A 23,160-nucleotide genomic window follows, 5' to 3' on the forward strand; every position below is an offset into this window, starting at 1 on the left:
CCTAGGCTGATAGACACAAGAGCCATCTGGGTTCAGGAATTTAGGGTTAATTGCACAATTAATATGTAAGTTATTCAAACACTTGCATGCATACAATGTTAGTAAAATACAAAATATAAGAGAAACTTCATCTCATTATCAGAATATGTATAGTAAAAGTATTAAAACATGTAAATAAAGGTATAAGGCATTTTGATACTTGACATTTGGATTCTAGACTGTTTCATGGTTGGGTATATATTTTAAAGACCTCATCAAAAGACATCATAGACACTGTTTTTATTATTTTCTTCAGTGAATCTTCATCGTGTTTTATTTATTTTTGTTCATCACTGTGTCCTAAGACATCAAAAGCACACAACAAACCATCATAGATACTATTTGGTTACTTGTCAATTACTTTTATGTATCTGACAGGTACAATGCTGCGTTCAGCAGTGTGTGTTCTTTGTTCAAGTCAATACGCCCTTGATTACAGTACACTGAAAAAAAAATATGGCACTGATTCAACAAGTGCTTTGTACTACTGCCCTGAACATTCCAAAATAAATGAGTGGTAGTTACATAACCCATAGCCATGTATCTCTGCTGGGTTTGAATGCATGCTTTTAATGTAGCCTACCTTAAAATAAACTTAATCCAAGTTGGATTTATTATCTACAGAAATCGTTTTATATAATAAATACGGTGATCAGGCCAGGATCAGAGAAAGATCAATTACAACTAATCAATGTAATTGATTAAAGCTAACTATAAACCTTGTACGATGAGCAAAACTTAAAACAAGAACAAAAACAAAAAATAATATGAATGCCATATCATTGCGGTAGTTACGATCTCCATCTGAGGATGGTGAACAAACTGAAGATCCTTTCGAAAGTATAGGATAGAATATTTCAGGAACGTTACATTTAGGAGTCTGTGGAGGAAAATGGGATTTCCTGTGTACTTGTGTTATTCACAAATCAATATAACTAGTCATTGGACACTAGTTATTATGTTCTCACGTCATGTGAGTTTGCAATTGATAAGAGTAGATAGTTTATATTTGTCAGGTTGAATAGATGTTCAAGGTCTGGAGAAACCTTTGACAAGAACTCATCACCAGCTGCAATACAAACACTGCACTATCTATAATTCCAAAAATCTGTGTGTGGCACCGACAAGGTCGGACTGGGACTGAAAAACAGCCCGGGACTTTGAAACACAGACCCCCCCCCCCCCCCCCCTCCACCATCTCACTCACTTACTTTTTCCATACTTGTCTCTGTTTCTGCATCTGCTATTTGATGTTGCAACTTAACTATATTCAATAATGACTATCAATTCAACAAACTAATTTCCATGTAATCACCCTGTTAACAGGCTGACTTTTTTGTACAGTTTTAGTGCTGCACCGTCATAGTCTCTCCACTGGACCCTGTCACCACAGCAGCCTCCATTTCTTTCCCTGTGTCACCTGTGCCTGCTTTAATACACAGAACAAAAAATCAAGACAATTGCATTTGAGCCACATAGCACATTTATTATTTAAAGCCAAAAAACATGTTGTGCATATTTAGATGAGTGCCTTTTTCTCTTGGCCATTTCTTTTACTTCATTTAAAATGTATAGCCCATATATTGGTTAACAGTAATACCAAATGTATAATGTTTTTAGAAAAATGAAAATAATATGGTTTGGAATGATATTTGAATTTTCTAAATGTCGAAATTAGGCTACAGCATCTTAATTACAGCTACTTGCACCTGGCGCCTCTGGTATAGCTGCATCTTCGGGCTGCAAACTCTCTCCGTCTTTTGACGGCGTAATCATGAATGCTATACTTCTACATTGTGCAGCATTTGCTTGCTGTGCCCATTGTTTTTCTCCTTTTCTTTTCCTTTTCCATTTCTTTGCTAAAGAAACACCGATGTTAGCTAAAATAGCTCCAACGAATTGTCTGTACCGAGAAAACGATTGATTTTTGACCAATCGTGATCTGTAATATGGACGGACATTTACACCGGTAAAGTTTACACGGGGGAAATGCCCACCCCCACCCTTTGGATTTTGGATCGCTCCAGTTAAACAGTTGAATGGTATTAAGGCCGTCCTCAAAGTGAGCGTAAACTACTACTATTTTTTTTCTTGAATAGTGCCGTGGCCGTAGCGGCCGTTTGTTTGACCGGCCGTTTGGGAAATCTCCCGAGTCTCCCGATCATTATCGGGAAAATAAGCCCCTTCAGAGCGAAGCTACACCCCTTCGCTTCGCGTCGGGGTGCTGTTCGCCCTGTCGGGGCTTATTTCCCCGATAATGACCGGCGTTCTATACATTATCTATTACGTAATATGTGAGTTGACCCAGTGGTAAATTAAATGCCCGATTATCGGACTGCTTTTTAGATGCGACTCTAGTCGCTCCACTGCCACCAAGCCGCTCCAGCTTTGAAGTCAAGCAGGGTGGCATTGTATAGCTGAGGCTTTAAGGGGAAATGTTATATTATGTATTGTACTGTGTTTTAAACCTGTGATTAAATAAAATGGTTGTTAAATGTACACTAAGCTCTCGGTTGTCAGCTTCACGCATTGATAAGTAACCTCGTTACATATGTGCCACCGTTTTTATCACAAGCATTGTGCACAGGCATATATTGTTCAAGTAGACTGTATTTGTGTGTTTCACTGACATCTTAATCACAGTGCATCACGGGCATATGCACTAGTGTTAATAATCATCACGTGTGTGTAAAAAGTTTTCTCTACATAAACCATGGTGAAACAATATTTGTCAGGGAGGCCCCAGATTTGTTATTTTACATACAAAAGAAATGTGGTTGCTACCAACAAAATTTAAACTAACGCAGTGTCACTACACATAAAAGAATACCAAGATTACATTGGAAGGTGTGCTACAGGGTGTATTCACAAGACAACAGATACAGGCGTTTCCCACAGTACATGACAAGCTACATGCCAAAGCAACGATCAGGGTGAATAAGTATGCCCATTCTTTGTGTATGTGTGGTGGAAGTTTTTTTTCCCGAGAATGAATATTAAACTTGTTAAATGTCCTTCTAACTCACCAACATAACCATCTTTGACACACAAACATCAGACAATAACACAAAGCCATCTGGCCATGAATAAGATGGGATCAGAAGCATTGCACGCCAAAACAACGTCTCACAAGTTCTGATGCCCAACAGTCTTCAATATGTATCTATCTGTTATACCATTGAACTGGCCCTGCTCACTTATTGACCACTCGGACAGCCACAAGGGAAGTAAAACAATGTTTCTAAAACTGGTTGTTCCCATCTTTGATTGTGATTGGCTGTATTCGCGTTCCATGCCATTGTAAAATCCAGCATAACCTTACAGGTTGTCCTCATAACATTCTTTAACATTCCTTATACCATGGTCTGGGTGAATACTCGATTCTGATTGGCTGCAGGGGTGTACATTATGTAAGGAATAATGTATAGAACGCCGGTCATAATCAGGAAAATAAGCCACGACAGGGCGAACAGCACCCCGACGCAAAGCGGAGGGGTGTAGCTTTGCTCTGAAGCGGCTTATTTTCCCGATAATGACCGGCGTTCTATACATTATCCCGCTTATTACACGGCTACTTCCCAACAAAATGACTTAACACAGTGTGTCTTTTTACAATTTATTTGTTACCATTCGTAGTGTTGATCAGCAGAGAAATAGTTCGCCAAAGACGTTGAACTTCATAGACGTTGAACATTCTTTAGGCTTCAAATCAGCTGACGTCGCTAAGCAACGGAGTAGGCCTACGCTGGGGTTGAGAAGCAAAAAGGCCACTTTCCTTGACAGCCGTCTGTTATTTATAGCAACGGTCTGTTATCAGAAGATATCAGACCGCAGAACGTTGGGAAGCCCCATTCAAGTGAATGGAGCTTTCGACAGCGTTAAGAAAAGCCGTGTAATAATAACTACTTACTAACCGAGATCGAGGTCATGCCGGGAAATATAAAACTGAGGCCTTAACGTATTGACTAAGCGATAGCGAGGTTGATACGGCAAAGACGAGGTTTGATATTTCCCGGCATGACCGAATGGTCGAGGTTAGTAAGTAGTTTATTATATGGCATTTTTAGCTTCTTTTCATTTTGTAAACGAAAATAAATGGTAGGCTACCTCTAGGCTAATTGTAGCTAGCTCTCAAGTCTTCTCACGGTGTGTTTCATGTGTTGCCTAGCAACTCATTACTTTTGATAGAAAGCGGACAACATGGTTTACTAAAATGGCTTTAATTTAAACACAAAATAACAATACAAGTGATTCAAAGAGTCTAGTCTTCATCCTCACTTTCGATGACAAATCTTTTCAGCATCATCTGGATAGTAAAACTCAGCAGCTGACTCGTCGCTCATTTTGAAGATGACTTCAGAGGGCAATACGGATCCGTATTGACCGGCGAGGAGGGCAATACGCGGCTGGCATGACTACCCATTAGCCAATCAGAAAGCTCGTACTGTCGTTGCCATATAGTGTGATAACGGACACCTACTGCGTCATTGCAGAAAAACTGTCTTTTCACCGTTCTAAATTATTCCGCTGGCTACACAGGAGCCTGTACAAAGTATCTGAAGTAAGTAACCATAACAACAGTGACGGAGTCAAAGCCTCCATTTACAATTTTGAAAGAGTTTAACAAGCTAACTTGTATTTACAACAATGAGTGACTTCAATATTTATTTTAACCTATTTGAAAAATGTTTATTTTCTTAATGTAGTTTAATATTTCAAATAAAAAAACACTGCAAAGGTGTCCATCTGGTTGTTGCGTGGCAACGATTTATGTAGGAAGTATACTTTGTAGTGGCGGAAGAATGACTGTTTATTATTAAACTATTTTGTTTCTAATTGTTTTTATTTATGAAACCATATCAAATATTTGTAGTAACAGTTTTAGAAAAGCAATAAGCCCCGCAAGTGTGTTTTGCGCTGATTTTAGAACAGGTAAGTGGGTTTTTCTAACAACTCCCCTTACCTGTTCTAAAATCAGCATAAACCACGGCCTTTTGGGGCTTATTGCTTAACTCCGCTCTTACGGCCAGTCAAAGTAAAAAAAGCACATCACCGCTTGTGACTTCAAATCCTTCCCGTTTCTCAAAAGGTGCGTGTCCACTACAGCGGAGCGGGCAACGTGAGAAGGATTCAATTGCAGCGCTCCCTCCTCAGGCCCCTCTAAACCGGAACTCTCTCCTCAGCCCCTCTTTACAGGTGTAGCCGAGGTATTACCGTCACCGCTAGTCGGAGAATGTAAGATGAAAGTAGCTGGCTAGAACCACAATATATTGTCTGTCGCACTCTGTAGAAGCAGTTTGGTCCCCACATGCACAAACCAGAACAGGGAAGCCTTGCTCAGCCCGTGGCTTTCTCCGCCGAATTGATTGCTGCGGTGGCCCAGCAACTGCTGGATGTCCTGATGAGAAGGTGGCATCTCTCCACAATCAATCGGTTAGAAAAATACTCCTTTGGGTTGCATTGCTGTCTGATCATGTAATTTATGGCCACCAAATGATTGCACAACCTGTACCAACGGTTGTGATGGTTTAAGGTTGCAGTATGTTCTGCTGGAGGTCATGATTTCACTGATGTATGGTGCAAATTAGAGTAGTTCAGTAATTGCAGGTTTTGTAATAGCAGGTGTAACCACTTTAGCCCAATCATTGTTTTTCTTAATTTGTAATTCCTTTCAAAGCTTAATAGGTGACTGAAGAATAACGTTACATTTGGGAACATAGGAGTCTGGGAACATAGGACCCTGGGGAGATATGTTTCCCCCTCACTCCAGATTTCTTTGAGTTGATGCAAAATATTTTTGTCTTCCCTGATGACAAAGATAGCCATCGTGGCCTGCTGTAGACCCTGTTTGGCCTTATTCTGCTGAAACCTGCAATAAACCAATGATCAATTTAGGAAAACTCCTGGGATTAAATTTGTGCCATTCTCATCATAACCAATGATGTACGGTGGACTACACAACTAATTTCCATTAACATTAAGTTAATGTTTCCTTTTTGTATTTGAAAATACATTCTCTTTTGGTTTTGATATCCTGATCCTGCATAAATACGGTCTATTTACTATTTAAATGGCACTTTCACATTTGCTTTTATGAGAGGAAGACACTTCAAGGTACATCTAAATTGAAAATGTTTTATTACTGGCATTCATTTTTATTATAGCTGGCATTCAGCTCAACCTGCTGGTGAACTCACACTGCTCCCCCACACTCATTCCCACCCTGGGCTTTGCATGTGGGACAGCTCTTTTTACAACAAAGACTTACTTCCATTCTTTCTTCTCCTCTCAACGTCCTTGACAGTCATTTTTGGCCTTCATGTACATTTTTGACAAGTTTCAGAGGGTCAACAAGAAGATTATAATTAAATGATAATACATTTTTTAAGGCATCACTAACTTCAATTTACATTGTAATCTACCATCAACCAATTAGTCCACTCAGGTGGCTGTAAATTCTATTCAACCCTGAGATAGAACAGACACAAATGTCTTCTCTTGCACCTGCTGGATGTTGGTGATTTTCAATCCAGGGGCTCCTACATTTACATTTAGTCATTTAGCAGACGCTCTTATCCAGAGCAACTTACAGTAAGTACAGGGACATTCCTCACTGAGGCAAGTAGGGTGAAGGGCCTTGCCAAAGGACACAACGTCATTTGCACGGCCAGGAATCGAACCGGCAACCTTCTGATTAATAGCCCGATATCGCTCAGCCATCTGACCTCTTATCTGACCCTTATCACTTAATCTGGCTCCTCCCCTACTTCTGATGATCTTAAGCAGATGATAGGAGGAATTGTGTAACTGGCAATAAATCTTGCTTGCAGTGGAACTGTTGTCTAAAGAAGTTGAAATTGAAATATCCCACCTTTGGTAAATGCAAGATTCTATAACCCTGTTCTGGTAAAGCTACATACCAGCAGGTGTTTGCTCCAACACTAATCGAACACACCTGATTATAATAATTAACTAGTTGAGCAGGTTGAGCTACCATGTTGAATCACAGTCAAATAAATGTGGTTAGAGCACAAAACAATAGACAGGTAGCTCTCCAGAAACAGGTTTGGAGAGCCCTGGTTTATTGCATGAAGTCTGAAACTGAAGAAAAAACCTTAATTTGTCATGTGATTGTACACACGAGTGCAGGGAGCGACGACACCAACACAAAAACTTGGTCAAGTGACCACCAATGCAATTTTTTCCCGTATTTTCCCATCCTGTTTGTCCTTTCTCCGAGGGCAGCCAGGAGCAGTGATCAGCCATATCAACCGAGGTTTAGAGGGGCCAAGTGCTCACCTCAAGCATATGGGCTGAAGAGCAATCTGTTCTGCATGTTTTAGTTTTTTGCTGAGGAAACCCGTGTGAGCACAAAAAACATGCAAACTCCACACAGAAAGGCATGAGAACTAGCCCACCTCGGTAACGAACCACTCCCCTCTAGGGAATTTAACACAGGACCTTCTTGCACCATGCCCCTACAAACTGCTTGTTTTCCCAAAACCAACTGTAGCATAACGTGTTTTCATACAGCGTTGTTTACCTATATAACAGTTATGTTGCACAACAAATATGCAAATGGTAAATAAATACTTTCAAACACGTCTCAATTGACATTTTGGAATTGTGCTAATATCATGATCTGATGTGTGTCAAGATTACCCAACATAAATAATTCCCCATAATTGGCTCATTAATTTAAGAAATGTCACCATTGTGTTTAGTAGATGTATGTTTGAACTTGTCACTTGTTCAACTTCACAGTGTCATTATAATCAACCTTCTACCAACACTGCAGAGTTCTCATAGCATTCTGTGAATCCATATACAACCTGATCCACTGCAGTAGTGACGCATACCGTCAGATTTTATAAATTACGGTTGCCACACCCAAACTATACCTGACCATTCTCCCTTCTGTCACTGTCACTCCTCATTTACCCAGACTGGGGAAAAGACAGGTAAGAAGATCTAATCTCTCTAACTTTCTCTGAAACTCTCTCTCTCTGGGTGAGTGTGTGTGTGTGTGTGAATCTGCAAATATATTGAACCAGTAGTATTTCACTTGTTGTGGTCAATAGTGGCAAATCCACATAGACAATCCAAAGAAATGCATTGAGAAAGTGAGAAAAAAAAATGTATAAAAGTTTATCTAATTCATATTGTTAATGAACAATGCAACATTCCATGTAATGACATGTTCAATTTTTTTTAGATTTGTTTACAGTTGTACATGCTGTTTTAAGGGCCTCATGTCAAATATGATTGCACTGTGTGCTTGGATTATAAAATATTAACATGTTTTCTTAGTCACTAATAAGTCTTGATTTCACAATCTTTGTCATATTTGACAATGACAAATGAATGATTGACATTTTTATTTTCAAATTCCGAAGGGATGCATGTGGAGTTGAAGGATTTACCAAACTTACAATGGAAGGCCCCCACACTTTAGTACGGGTTTTACTTCTCTCAAGTGTCTGGATCTGTAAGTGTGATCATTTAAACCAAATCTAATCCAAACAGAATGCAGTTTTGTACAATTTCTAAGTGATATTGAGGCATTGTCTGTCTTTTGAGGAGATAATCAATCAATAGGGAGAATCACTCCATGCTACTTATACCAGAAAAACTGACTGCAATTATGTATTAGTCGCCAACTTGTAGTAAAAAATATTCACAGTAGGAGTCAAAATTTCCTACCCAGGGAATATATGGTAGTTTAAAATCTTTTACAGATTTTTTTCTTTTATTGACACAAAACATTTAAACAATAAAAAGCCAATTTAGTTGCACATTTACTAATGAAAGCAAGCAGCCCTGAGCCATGGTCCAAGCCCAACAGAGGCTTGGGGGGCATTCCAGAAAGCGGGTTTAGTGAAAACCCTGAGTTGGGTAACCCTGAAACCCTTCTCAATTTCTGAGCCTGACAGTGGGCAGACATGGGGTGTCCTTTGCTGGTTCAGCCGACCTATCTTGAAATTTTTTTTATTCAATTAGCTTTACGTCGGGAGAGGATTATAAAACCACGATTCGATGTGCTTTATTCCCTAATGAATACCTAAGTTAACGTTACTGTTTTCCATCACACAATTTATTTTGGCAACATTCTCAGCCCTTACATCACTAATGTTACACAACATGGACATGCACTAAGAACCAACCAAATGCTTTTTGGCACAAAAATTGAAAACAATTCATTGAAATGTAATTTGGTCTTCTTCATTGCCTACAAATAGAAATCCAACAATGATTATTTATATAGGCTATTGTTCCTACAATTAACAGTGTTCACCTGTGACCTTACACCCTCCTGTAACTGGTGTTCCTGGTGCATACACACGAGAGTTAAATTGCACACAATGTAGTTCTAATCTGATTGGAGAGGGGGAGCCCCAGGGTGCATTAAAAAGCGTAAAGACTGTGGGGACAAAATATATCCTGAACCTCTCAGTCCTGTAGTGCAGCAATATAAGTCGCTTGCTACAATGTTGTGGCTTTCTTGCCACATCCACTTATCCCAGGAGTTTATATCTACCACTAAATTCTACCTAAATGTAAATACATAGATTGTTAGCTTAAGTAATAATGTACAATAATGAAGTCATTTGTAAAGTTTGCGCAAAGAATATATCTATATTATCTACACAGTGAGATGTTTTAATCTTATTTAGAAATGTATCTTCCTAAAAAATCATTATTTTATCATCTGTTTCAAATCTTTTACCAGGTTGCATATCATCTTTCACATCGGCAAACGTGAGTTATTGCATTTATTGTTATAACATTTAGAATATAATAAACTACATTTAACTTTTTATATTTTCTTTAACAGCCAAGTTGCTTTTTGTGTGTGGTTTTATTTGTACATAATGCATGTGTCAATCTACAACTGTGTTTTAGGGTAATGTTACACTTGGTAAGTATTTTTTTTATATTTACTTAAAAATATTTGAAAGTAAAACATTGCACAAAATGTTAATGTTTTTATTTTATTTTAAAGTATCTTTCATTATGGAACAGTACGCCTATGGATGTTAGAATACAGAAAATACAAACTATTATAATGACAATGGAGCTATAATTATTGTTTCCATCATCTGTAATGAATAACTCTTTTATTAATAGGACCGGGTGGATTTGCGTCAGGGAACAGGTTAGTTTAAGGAATTCATAACACAATTATTGATTGCAAGATGTTTGTCTACGAAGTAGAAATAACCTAGTCTTAAAACCAACTGGCACATGAGTGTGCAGTAAAAGGATTTTACTTCATTGATGATTTTGCTTTTCTTTCGATTATTTCAACCTATTGTACTGATTTGAAATCATATTTGTTGATTATTTTTGTCTTTTTTGCATTTGATTAGAGTTTATGACTCAAAAGTACTGTAGATACATGAATTGGTCTAGAAATATGATTAATAAATAATTTTATTCTTCTGATAAAAGGAATGAAACCAACGACACACAAAAGACCTGTAACCAAACACAGCTAAAAGATGTCAGTTTCAAGGTATGTCTCCTCCTGGAAAGCTGAATGACAGTCATAAGCCACCTTTTCCCCAGGGTTTGTTACTAATGATGCCCTTTTGTTTCAAACTATGATAATATTTTTGTATAGATTTCTAGGGCAGTGGACACCTTAACAGGCCTGCTGTCCTGTGTGGGAGATGAAAACAAAAACCTAGAAGAGAAATTCAAAATACTGGCACCAGACCTCAGACAGATTGTGGAATCAGCCTTAAACGTCTTTCTGTATATGGTAAAAAAGCTTAATACAAACCCCTTGCAAAGTTTCAGCACCAATAAGAATGTCATGCAAGTAACAAGTACATTAATGTCTATCTGTATCAGTTTGTATGTACTGAGTGGTGTCCATTGCATCATTCATCTCACCTTTCGAAAGAGCGTATGTGATGATTACTATGGTCTTTCGAGCATATGTTTGTTGATGTAGTCATAGAAACACTCAAAAAATGCCTTGCACACCTTTCATTTTATGAAAAACGAAAAAGTTAGTGTGGCAGCCAAGGGGTGTAGTCAGGAACAAACAGCACAGCACTACTCAAAAGCCAGTTTGTTGGAGGAAATAGCAGGCATTTATTTAAATAAACAACCAACAAAACACAAAAATAAATTAGATTCTTCCTTGGTCAAGGGAACGGTCCGACCTAGTCTGTCCCGACGCCCTCACTCCTCACTGAAGAAACACACAGTAGGAGTTGGCTAGATTACAGCTGTATATACTATGTGTTGGAGTTCAGTTCCTACACTTTTATGGTGTGGCCATTCTCCGTTCCACTCATGAGCCGCACAGGTGCAGCTTGTTGTCTCCTGTGGGGGCGGCACCTGGACGTACCTGCCCCTGATCACCTGACACCAGGCTTGCCGGTGCCGCTGCCCAAGGTGCTGATTGGAGTGCCTGTGGTGTTTGCTGGGACGCTGTCCATGGTGCTGCGCCCCTGGGTTGCCACAGTAGAAACTGTGTTCAGAATGTATATTTGGATTAGAACAAAACGCAAAATAAACATTCATTTTTTTGTTTTAGGGTACCAATATTTCCAGTTCTGATGTCCTGAATGTATTTGGAGTTTTTGACAGCCTCAATGATGACATCCAAAATATACAGTTTGTCCGACTGTGGTTCCGTATTGAACTGGCTCCTCTTTTACCCTACATTACCAAAGACTTCTTGAAACAGTTGAGCACAAGAAACTTCAGCTGCAGCTCCTACCAAGAATTGTAAGTTGACATACATAATAAACAATGACTTGATAGGAATACAAATCCTAATCTAAAAGGACATACATGTAAATATCTCTTTAAGGGTAAAGGAACTAAGTGACAACTTGGGATCAATCAATGAAGAACAGAAGCAATTAATCTACTCCCACTTCATTCAATTATTCCTATCAAGTCAAAATTCATCAGGTGAGCATTTAAACATATTCTTTTCTATTCTTTCTGCTTCAATACATTTGTCCAGAGTTCTCAAAATTAACACCCAAACTGGTAAACAGTCTCTCAAAACAAAAAATGCATGACACAAAATGTCACGGCTGTACTGAGGACCCAAACGCACGACACAAAGTTCTAGATGTGCGCAGACTTTTATTGAGAGAGAACGGTTGGGGGTACTGGTGGATGGTGGAGCGGGGTACTGGTAGGACTGGAGGAGGTGATCTGGTTGTGGAACAAGAACAAAGGTCAGCACAAAAAAGAGGCATAGACTGGTCCAAAACACTGAAAGCCAGGAATACAGACGTGGGGGTCGGTGATTCAACCAACTGGCGAGTAGTGGGTGACAATCCGGGGTTTAAGAACTGTGGTGTTGATGAGGGAATGAGCCGCAGGTGAGGTGAGTTACCGGGAGGGAGTGAAGAAGTGGAATGGATGACAGGACCTGGAAGAAACAGACTAGAACCCGGTCAGGCCTAGGCCGGGGACATGACACAAAATCAATCAAGAAGACATTAATTTACATGTAATTATTATTTAAAAACTATTCCGAAAGTATTAATGATTTATCATTACAACACAATATTAAGCGTTTTGATATATTTAGCATGAATATATTTGGATATATTCTATTCATAAAACATAAAAAATTATACATCTTTGATTAGAGGGTTCATAGTTATTTTATCAATGGATTTTCTAACTTTCAAACTTGTTTAGAATATTTTCATTAACTAAAAGCATAATAAAGTAAGTATATATGTTCAAAGCACAATTGATTTATTATTAAAAAGAAAAAAATATGCATTTATATACACAATATGTGGACACTTGAACATCACCCTCGTGAGCTTGTTGGATCATCCCCTTGTTTAGCCCCTCTTTTGTGCCTATACAAGCTAATACTGTTCTGGAAAGGCAGTTCACAAGCTTTTGGAGTGTGTCTGTGGGAATCTGAGCTCATTCAACCACAAGAGCATTACGGGGGTTGGGCACTAATGTTGGGTGATTACACCTGGCTTGCAGATGGCATTAGAATTCATCCCAAATCTGTTTTAAGGTGGTAAGGTCTTAAAACAGTCCATTGTGTATGGACCTTGCTTTGTGCATTCATTTAAATATGCTTATTATTGTGTATTGTAGCTATTATAAAATGTTATCAGTAATGTTAAAATATACTGCTATACAATAGATTTATTTATATATACCGATTATTGATATACTTAAACAGATAACGGATGTTTGGCCAGTGGCGATGGAAGTAAAGACTGGTTGCTGAAGAACTATGGAAAATTCTCAGGCATGGCACTCCTAGAGGATCTGTTGAAGATAAACAAAGACTTTTTGGCTGTGAGAGAAGGAATCGTAATTCACACATAATTTGGTGCAATAGTGTATTTATAAAAAGTTAAAGATATAAATATATTTTAAAATGTACTTTTATTTCAGCTGGAGGCTTTGGATTGTCTTTCATCAAAACAAAAAGTGGAGTTAATAGTGGACCCAAGCACTGGCAATTTGGAGAATGATACAATTGTAAAATTCATTTTTTCCCACTTGGAAAAGTCTCAAGAAGATAATGAGCTCAAACTCTTCTTTGCAGCTTTTGTTTCTCTCACAAAGCAGGTGAAGGCTTGCTTATGAGACCAATGTAAAATTAATAAGTCAGCATTTACAGACTTTGTTTAAGATATAAGCCTATAGTCATCTTATAATGAAAAATTCAAGGAATTAAAAGAAAATATTGTTAATAATAATTTTTGAAATAATGAACTATGTCTTTCGTAGAGAAACATCACCATCATCAAAAACACAGCTGTTAGGGACACCATGCTGAACCTGACCTTGACGACTCTCGCTCCCGAATTTGCCACCTTTGAGCCGAGCGACTACCAGCTGTGGTTCCAAGTCAATCTGGTTGTTCTGCTGGCCAGTTTCCAACCTGCCAGCTTGGTTGTCATCCCAAGTAACATCAGCTGTGGATCCTACAATGCCATGTAAGAGATTTCTGTGCATGCTACAGACTCCTTGGCCGTAGCTTCAGAGAATCCCATCCAAAGACTGCTATCATCTCTCCCTTTCATTTTCTTGCAGAATCCAAGGTCTTGAGCAAAGTTTGGCGTCTCTTCCGTCAAATCTCACAAAGGGTGTAAAGTCAAGCCGGGATGCACTTATGGAGACATTCAGCGGTGTGTGAAAGTTGCTCCTTCCTTACCTACTGCATTCATGCCAAGCCATTTTTCTGAGCTAGGATCACGTGCTGCATTAGGTGTTGCATTATCTAAATGTCTTCTTTTCTCGCCCCAAAGGTTGTCCAGATGCTGTGGTGGTAAGTTCACTCTGAACAAGCTTTTGCCTGAATGACACGCTTGCTAAAACGACAGGGGAATTGCATTGAGTGTATTGTTACGTTGTAAGCGAAAGCCAGTGAACCTTTTGTCTATGATAATCATGAACCTTTCTCCCCTCCAGTGCAAAGAAACCCCTGTGAATGGTAAGTTGGCGCTCTGAGAAACATTTGCGCGACCCTTTTTTGTAAATTGGTCAAATTTCATTGACACTAAAGAACCACTGTTTCTTTCCCTTTTTGCAGAGGCCCAAATCTGTGCTGAGGTGGACAGGTAGGTGCAGGTCTTTGATTTCCAAAGCTAAGACTTTGAAAGACAACAGCCACTCTGAGCTGGCATTTATCAGACAATTAACTAAGTATGGTTTCTTGCAGCTCACTCGTACAACAGTACTTGTCCTCTGGCAATTCTTCTGGAACTTTGTGCCAATTCACCATCTCCGAATATGCCTGCGCCAAGGTACGTTTCTGAAGCCGGACAGGCCAAGATGCTGGCTGTCGGTGGACAGTTTGATTCCAATGTCTGTGTCAACGGTGAGGGTATTTGGGTTCAAGCCCTAGATTTCTCACGTGCCTCCTCTTTCTGCATCCATTTCTTCAAGGCAAGCGCCCATCTGTCAGTGGACAGCTTGGTCACGCTGCTGAAATGCCAACTGGCCAGCCAAAGGACATCCGACACAGAGACCTGGAAGCTGTTCTTCCAAAGACTTGCTCCACTTCTGGATCAGGCCCTTCTGAACTACTCCTCCATGGTATGCGCATGTAACCCCACAGTGGCACTGAAATGTTGCCTCAAGTGGTTGGACTTTGCTCACGCATCTCTGTTTCTACCTTTCCAGGCTTCCAACATCAGCGGTCCATCGACACCACAGGCCCTCAATGCCATTGGAGAGCTCCTCATCCAAAATGTCAGCAGTGCCCAGCTGCAGGATGCCACGTTTGTGGCCACGTTGTTTCAGAAGAGGCTCCGCCCATTCCTGGCATCTTCCTCCGTGAACCTCCTGGCTTGTCTCAGCTCCAAAAACTTCAGTTGCCAGACCTACCAAATTGTGTAAGTGAAATCTTGTCCTCTTCTCCAATTCAGTAAAAAAAAGAAAAAAAAAAAACAAGAAAAAAAAAGAGAAAAAAAAGGAATGAGCCGGGGATGTGCTCAGGATGTAGCAAAGAAAGCCGCATAACAGCAAGTGTGCTCTACCTTCCAGCATTCAAGCTCTGAGCAGCCAAACCTCATCCGTGGACGGAGAAGGACAAAAAGCGGTCTACTCTCACTTCATCAACCCATTCCTTTCGCGAAATGACTCTTCAGGTGAATATGGCTCTGAGTTGTGGAAATAAACACTGGCATAAGTGGCGGGCCCGTCCATTTAAGCATTCATCCAATGCAACAGTGATGGTTCGGTAACTGTACGGCACTGATTTTGTTGCAGATCCCGGCTGTGTTTCAAACACCAGTGGCAGTACGGACTGGCTCAATAAGAACTTTGGCCACTTCTCTGTTTTTGCAACTCTGGAGGACCTACAAACTCTCAATGCAAACTTCTCCAGCGTAAGCCAATTGACCGATTGTCTGATACACTGCGTTCATTCCAATTCATCGCTGTGCTTCCAGGTCACACGTGCATCACCCTTCTTTTTCATTTTTGTTTGGATTCAGATGGAAGCACTGTCTGTGCTTAGCCCAACCCAAGTGGCAGAGTTGACATTGACCTCCGGGGCACTGAATGATACAAAAGAGATCACCCGTGTCCTCGAGCGACTTGAACAAGGGGACGCTTTCAACAACGTCGATGAGTTCCTGACTCAACTGACCTCAGACCGACAGGTATGCCGATCCGCTTTGGTGGCGAAAGCTAAATCCACGCGTTTAAACCGTGCACCTGGGAAACTGCAACGCCCTCCCCTTGGTGATTTACAGAGAAGCACAATGGAAAAGCTGATTGGCTGCTGGCAGAAAACGTTGGCCAAATGCCATCATGGAGAGGAGTGACAATTTCACGACCTCTCATGTTATGTTTACACAGACACCTGACATCCAGCCATCCGTGAGAGATATTGTGATGAATTGGACCTTCGTCGTCATCAGCCCTCACTTCCCGCTGTTTGAAAGAGCAGACTGGTTGGAGTGGTTCGACGTGAAGCTGACTCCTATCCTCCCCAGTGTCACTGCCGAGATGCTGACCAATGCAACTTCGAGCGTCAACTGCACCAACTACCAAGTGATGTGAGTATATACGTACTGTACCTCCAGCCAGCATCCCTTCTCACAGTAGGCATCGGTGGAGCACACACCGCTGGCACACGTATATACTGCGTATGTGGGGATGGAGGCTATGAGTGTTCCCTTTTCCTCTGTTGCAGTGTGCGAGGGATGGGCAAGGCCTTCCCCAGACTTACACTGGAAAGCAAACAGGCCATCGTAGGTGTTCTGCTGAATTACCTGAAGAGATCTGCCCCCGTCATCAATGACAAAGGTAGGAGGCACGGAGCAAGCGCACCGGACAGTTGACACGTCACGCCCTTGTTATTTGATCAAAATAACAGTGTACTTCCCATTTCGGTCTTTCAATTGCTCACTTGTGTCCCACAGCTTGTAGAAAGGACATCAACAGTGACGCCAAATGGCTTGAAATCAACCTGGGTCCCTTCTCGGACTACACGACCTACTCTACTCTGAAATACTTCAACATCTCAGGGGTAATACATTGGATACCAAGGCAAACGATGACCATTTGGAGACCGATATCCATAACGTTGACTCTTTATTGGGTGGACCGGACGTGAACCGTACTCACATCATGTTTGTCCTCTATTCCTCAGGTGACCAGTCTCGACGCTCTCTCATCAAACCAGAAAGCTGAGTTGCTACTGGACCCGGACTCGGGCGCACTGGACAATGAAACCATTGTGAAGCAGGTTTTCGTCAGCTTGACAGAGAAAGAGCAGCTCGATGTGTTCTTCGAGACATTTGTTGAAGTCACCAAAGAGGTGAGTGCACGATACTCGGGTCAAGATTTCCTGGCTACGTTAGCTGAAAAAGTACCACGGCTTCGCAACTTCTATTGGGCTTGGCGAGTTTTAAACCTTTTCAGTTGAGGGCGCAAATAGACAAAAAGGAATTGCAGATGTGATCCCTTGTGTTCAGGGAAGACCCGCTTTCAATTGGTCCATTTGGGACAGCTCATGAATTTCAGTTGACTGAGTTGAAAAGTCTGCTCCCCAGAACTCTGTGTCTGCCACTGTTACAAAGGAAGTGGCTTGTCTTCCTAACCCGTGAACCATGTCTTTCGTAGAGAAACATCACCATCATCAAAAACACAGCTGTTAGGGACACCATGCTGAACCTGACCTTGACGACTCTCGCTCCCGAATTTGCCACCTTTGAGCCGAGCGACTACCAGCTGTGGTTCCAAGTCAATCTGGTTGTTCTGCTGGCCAGTTTCCAACCTGCCAGCTTGGTTGTCATCCCAAGTAACATCAGCTGTGGATCCTACAATGCCATGTAAGAGATTTCTGTGCATGCTACAGACTCCTTGGCCGTGGCTTCAGAGAATCCCATCCAAAGACTGCTATCATCTCTCCCTTTCATTTTCTTGCAGAATCCAAGGTCTTGAGCAAAGTTTGGCGTCTCTTCCGTCAAATCTCACAAAGGGTGTAAAGTCAAGCCGGGATGCACTTATGGAGACATTCAGCGGTGTGTGAAAGTTGCTCCTTCCTTACCTACTGCATTCATGCCAAGCCATTTTTCTGAGCTAGGATCACGTGCTGCATTAGGTGTTGCATTATCTAAATGTCTTCTTTTCTCGCCCCAAAGGTTGTCCAGATGCTGTGGTGGTAAGTTCACTCTGAACAAGCTTTTGCCTGAATGACACGCTTGCTAAAACGACAGGGGAATTGCATTGAGTGTATTGTTACGTTGTAAGCGAAAGCCAGTGAACCTTTTGTCTATGATAATCATGAACCTTTCTCCCCTCCAGTGCAAAGAAACCCCTGTGAATGGTAAGTTGGCGCTCTGAGAAACATTTGCGCGACCCTTTTTTGTAAATTGGTCAAATTTCATTGACACTAAAGAACCACTGTTTCTTTCCCTTTTTGCAGAGGCCCAAATCTGTGCTGAGGTGGACAGGTAGGTGCAGGTCTTTGATTTCCAAAGCTAAGACTTTGAAAGACAACAGCCACTCTGAGCTGGCATTTATCAGACAATTAACTAAGTATGGTTTCTTGCAGCTCACTCGTACAACAGTACTTGTCCTCTGGCAATTCTTCTGGAACTTTGTGCCAATTCACCATCTCCGAATATGCCTGCGCCAAGGTACGTTTCTGAAGCCGGACAGGCCAAGATGCTGGCTGTCGGTGGACAGTTTGATTCCAATGTCTGTGTCAACGGTGAGGGTATTTGGGTTCAAGCCCTAGATTTCTCACGTGCCTCCTCTTTCTGCATCCATTTCTTCAAGGCAAGCGCCCATCTGTCAGTGGACAGCTTGGTCACGCTGCTGAAATGCCAACTGGCCAGCCAAAGGACATCCGACACAGAGACCTGGAAGCTGTTCTTCCAAAGAGTTGCTCCACTTCTGGATCAGGCCCTTCTGAACTACTCCTCCATGGTATGCGCATGTAACCCCACAGTGGCACTGAAATGTTGCCTCAAGTGGTTGGACTTTGCTCACGCATCTCTGTTTCTACCTTTCCAGGCTTCCAACATCAGCGGTCCATCGACACCACAGGCCCTCAATGCCATTGGAGAGCTCCTCATCCAAAATGTCAGCAGTGCCCAGCTGCAGGATGCCACGTTTGTGGCCACGTTGTTTCAGAAGAGGCTCCGCCCATTCCTGGCATCTTCCTCCGTGAACCTCCTGGCTTGTCTCAGCTCCAAAAACTTCAGTTGCCAGACCTACCAAATTGTGTAAGTGAAATCTTGTCCTCTTCTCCAATTCAGTAAAAAAAAGAAAAAAAAAAAAAGAAAAAAAAAGAGAAAAAAAAGGAATGAGCCGGGGATGTGCTCAGGATGTAGCAAAGAAAGCCGCATAACAGCAAGTGTGCTCTACCTTCCAGCATTCAAGCTCTGAGCAGCCAAACCTCATCCGTGGACGGAGAAGGACAAAAAGCGGTCTACTCTCACTTCATCAACCCATTCCTTTCGCGAAATGACTCTTCAGGTGAATATGGCTCTGAGTTGTGGAAATAAACACTGGCATAAGTGGCGGGCCCGTCCATTTAAGCATTCATCCAATGCAACAGTGATGGTTCGGTAACTGTACGGCACTGATTTTGTTGCAGATCCCGGCTGTGTTTCAAACACCAGTGGCAGTACGGACTGGCTCAATAAGAACTTTGGCCACTTCTCTGTTTTTGCAACTCTGGAGGACCTACAAACTCTCAATGCAAACTTCTCCAGCGTAAGCCAATTGACCGATTGTCTGATACACTGCGTTCATTCCAATTCATCGCTGTGCTTCCAGGTCACACGTGCATCACCCTTCTTTTTCATTTTTGTTTGGATTCAGATGGAAGCACTGTCTGTGCTTAGCCCAACCCAAGTGGCAGAGTTGACATTGACCTCCGGGGCACTGAATGATACAAAAGAGATCACCCGTGTCCTCGAGCGACTTGAACAAGGGGACGCTTTCAACAACGTCGATGAGTTCCTGACTCAACTGACCTCAGACGGACAGGTATGCCGATCCGCTTTGGTGGCGAAAGCTAAATCCACGCGTTTAAACCGTGCACCTGGGAAACTGCAACGCCCTCCCCTTGGTGATTTACAGAGAAGCACAATGGAAAAGCTGATTGGCTGCTGGCAGAAAACGTTGGCCAAATGCCATCATGGAGAGGAGTGACAATTTCACGACCTCTCATGTTATGTTTACACAGACACCTGACATCCAGCCATCCGTGAGAGATATTGTGATGAATTGGACCTTCGTCGTCATCAGCCCTCACTTCCCGCTGTTTGAAAGAGCAGACTGGTTGGAGTGGTTCGACGTGAAGCTGACTCCTATCCTCCCCAGTGTCACTGCCGAGATGCTGACCAATGCAACTTCGAGCGTCAACTGCACCAACTACCAAGTGATGTGAGTATATACGTACTGTACCTCCAGCCAGCATCCCTTCTCACAGTAGGCATCGGTGGAGCACACACCGCTGGCACACGTATATACTGCGTATGTGGGGATGGAGGCTATGAGTGTTCCCTTTTCCTCTGTTGCAGTGTGCGAGGGATGGGCAAGGCCTTCCCCAGACTTACACTGGAAAGCAAACAGGCCATCGTAGGTGTTCTGCTGAATTACCTGAAGAGATCTGCCCCCGTCATCAATGACAAAGGTAGGAGGCACGGAGCAAGCGCACCGGACAGTTGACACGTCACGCCCTTGTTATTTGATCAAAATAACAGTGTACTTCCCATTTCGGTCTTTCAATTGCTCACTTGTGTCCCACAGCTTGTAGAAAGGACATCAACAGTGACGCCAAATGGCTTGAAATCAACCTGGGTCCCTTCTCGGACTACACGACCTACTCTACTCTGAAATACTTCAACATCTCAGGGGTAATACATTGGATACCAAGGCAAACGATGACCATTTGGAGACCGATATCCATAACGTTGACTCTTTATTGGGTGGACCGGACGTGAACCGTACTCACATCATGTTTGTCCTCTATTCCTCAGGTGACCAGTCTCGACGCTCTCTCATCAAACCAGAAAGCTGAGTTGCTACTGGACCCGGACTCGGGCGCACTGGACAATGAAACCATTGTGAAGCAGGTTTTCGTCAGCTTGACAGAGAAAGAGCAGCTCGATGTGTTCTTCGAGACATTTGTTGAAGTCACCAAAGAGGTGAGTGCACGATACTCGGGTCAAGATTTCCTGGCTACGTTAGCTGAAAAAGTACCACGGCTTCGCAACTTCTATTGGGCTTGGCGAGTTTTAAACCTTTTCAGTTGAGGGCGCAAATAGACAAAAAGGAATTGCAGATGTGATCCCTTGTGTTCAGGGAAGACCCGCTTTCAATTGGTCCATTTGGGACAGCTCATGAATTTCAGTTGACTGAGTTGAAAAGTCTGCTCCCCAGAACTCTGTGTCTGCCACTGTTACAAAGGAAGTGGCTTGTCTTCCTAACCCGTGAACCATGTCTTTCGTAGAGAAACATCACCATCATCAAAAACACAGCTGTTAGGGACACCATGCTGAACCTGACCTTGACGACTCTCGCTCCCGAATTTGCCACCTTTGAGCCGAGCGACTACCAGCTGTGGTTCCAAGTCAATCTGGTTGTTCTGCTGGCCAGTTTCCAACCTGCCAGCTTGGTTGTCATCCCAAGTAACATCAGCTGTGGATCCTACAATGCCATGTAAGAGATTTCTGTGCATGCTACAGACTCCTTGGCCGTGGCTTCAGAGAATCCCATCCAAAGACTGCTATCATCTCTCCCTTTCATTTTCTTGCAGAATCCAAGGTCTTGAGCAAAGTTTGGCGTCTCTTCCGTCAAATCTCACAAAGGGTGTAAAGTCAAGCCGGGATGCACTTATGGAGACATTCAGCGGTGTGTGAAAGTTGCTCCTTCCTTACCTACTGCATTCATGCCAAGCCATTTTTCTGAGCTAGGATCACGTGCTGCATTAGGTGTTGCATTATCTAAATGTCTTCTTTTCTCGCCCCAAAGGTTGTCCAGATGCTGTGGTGGTAAGTTCACTCTGAACAAGCTTTTGCCTGAATGACACGCTTGCTAAAACGACAGGGGAATTGCATTGAGTGTATTGTTACGTTGTAAGCGAAAGCCAGTGAACCTTTTGTCTATGATAATCATGAACCTTTCTCCCCTCCAGTGCAAAGAAACCCCTGTGAATGGTAAGTTGGCGCTCTGAGAAACATTTGCGCGACCCTTTTTTGTAAATTGGTCAAATTTCATTGACACTAAAGAACCACTGTTTCTTTCCCTTTTTGCAGAGGCCCAAATCTGTGCTGAGGTGGACAGGTAGGTGCAGGTCTTTGATTTCCAAAGCTAAGACTTTGAAAGACAACAGCCACTCTGAGCTGGCATTTATCAGACAATTAACTAAGTATGGTTTCTTGCAGCTCACTCGTACAACAGTACTTGTCCTCTGGCAATTCTTCTGGAACTTTGTGCCAATTCACCATCTCCGAATATGCCTGCGCCAAGGTACGTTTCTGAAGCCGGACAGGCCAAGATGCTGGCTGTCGGTGGACAGTTTGATTCCAATGTCTGTGTCAACGGTGAGGGTATTTGGGTTCAAGCCCTAGATTTCTCACGTGCCTCCTCTTTCTGCATCCATTTCTTCAAGGCAAGCGCCCATCTGTCAGTGGACAGCTTGGTCACGCTGCTGAAATGCCAACTGGCCAGCCAAAGGACATCCGACACAGAGACCTGGAAGCTGTTCTTCCAAAGACTTGCTCCACTTCTGGATCAGGCCCTTCTGAACTACTCCTCCATGGTATGCGCATGTAACCCCACAGTGGCACTGAAATGTTGCCTCAAGTGGTTGGACTTTGCTCACGCATCTCTGTTTCTACCTTTCCAGGCTTCCAACATCAGCGGTCCATCGACACCACAGGCCCTCAATGCCATTGGAGAGCTCCTCATCCAAAATGTCAGCAGTGCCCAGCTGCAGGATGCCACGTTTGTGGCCACGTTGTTTCAGAAGAGGCTCCGCCCATTCCTGGCATCTTCCTCCGTGAACCTCCTGGCTTGTCTCAGCTCCAAAAACTTCAGTTGCCAGACCTACCAAATTGTGTAAGTGAAATCTTGTCCTCTTCTCCAATTCAGTAAAAAAAAGAAAAAAAAAAAAAAGAAAAAAAA

At 42.3% G+C, this 23,160-nt stretch overlaps 3 protein-coding genes across 3 annotated transcripts in view; all 3 read left to right on the forward strand.

The window, feature by feature from the left end:
• Positions 1-11,346: 11,346 nt before the first annotated feature.
• Positions 11,347-16,334, forward strand: LOC146220930 (uncharacterized). The gene is made up of 13 exons (XM_084692276.1): positions 11,347-11,517; positions 13,789-13,997; positions 14,095-14,189; positions 14,310-14,329; positions 14,473-14,494; positions 14,594-14,621; positions 14,723-14,807; positions 14,950-15,099; positions 15,187-15,398; positions 15,550-15,653; positions 15,775-15,893; positions 16,002-16,169; positions 16,263-16,334. The coding sequence occupies exons 1-13, from the start codon at positions 11,347-11,349 to the stop codon at positions 16,332-16,334; spliced, it is 1,455 nt and encodes a 484-aa protein (XP_084548402.1).
• A 36-nt stretch (positions 16,335-16,370) lies between these two features.
• On the forward strand, positions 16,371-22,781 carry LOC146220931 (uncharacterized). The gene is made up of 27 exons (XM_084692277.1): positions 16,371-16,568; positions 16,706-16,818; positions 16,935-17,041; positions 17,165-17,332; positions 17,638-17,846; positions 17,944-18,038; positions 18,159-18,178; positions 18,322-18,343; positions 18,443-18,470; positions 18,572-18,656; positions 18,799-18,948; positions 19,036-19,247; positions 19,397-19,500; positions 19,622-19,740; positions 19,849-20,016; positions 20,216-20,415; positions 20,553-20,665; positions 20,782-20,888; positions 21,012-21,179; positions 21,485-21,693; positions 21,791-21,885; positions 22,006-22,025; positions 22,169-22,190; positions 22,290-22,317; positions 22,419-22,503; positions 22,646-22,737; positions 22,772-22,781. The coding sequence occupies exons 1-27, from the start codon at positions 16,405-16,407 to the stop codon at positions 22,779-22,781; spliced, it is 2,913 nt and encodes a 970-aa protein (XP_084548403.1). The 5' UTR covers positions 16,371-16,404.
• The window catches only part of LOC146220932 (uncharacterized), a 40,645-nt gene continuing 40,245 nt past the window's right edge, over positions 22,761-23,160 (forward strand). The window contains exons 1-2 of the mRNA XM_084692584.1: positions 22,761-22,795; positions 22,883-23,094. Of these exons, the coding sequence (XP_084548710.1) occupies positions 22,793-22,795; positions 22,883-23,094 (215 nt within the window). The 5' untranslated portion in view covers positions 22,761-22,792. The remainder of the gene's footprint in view (positions 22,796-22,882; positions 23,095-23,160) is intronic.

This window comes from Hypomesus nipponensis, chromosome 26 (assembly GCF_054491055.1).
Source record: "Hypomesus nipponensis isolate SF chromosome 26, ASM5449105v1, whole genome shotgun sequence".
NCBI classification, from domain to species: domain Eukaryota; kingdom Metazoa; phylum Chordata; class Actinopteri; order Osmeriformes; family Osmeridae; genus Hypomesus; species Hypomesus nipponensis.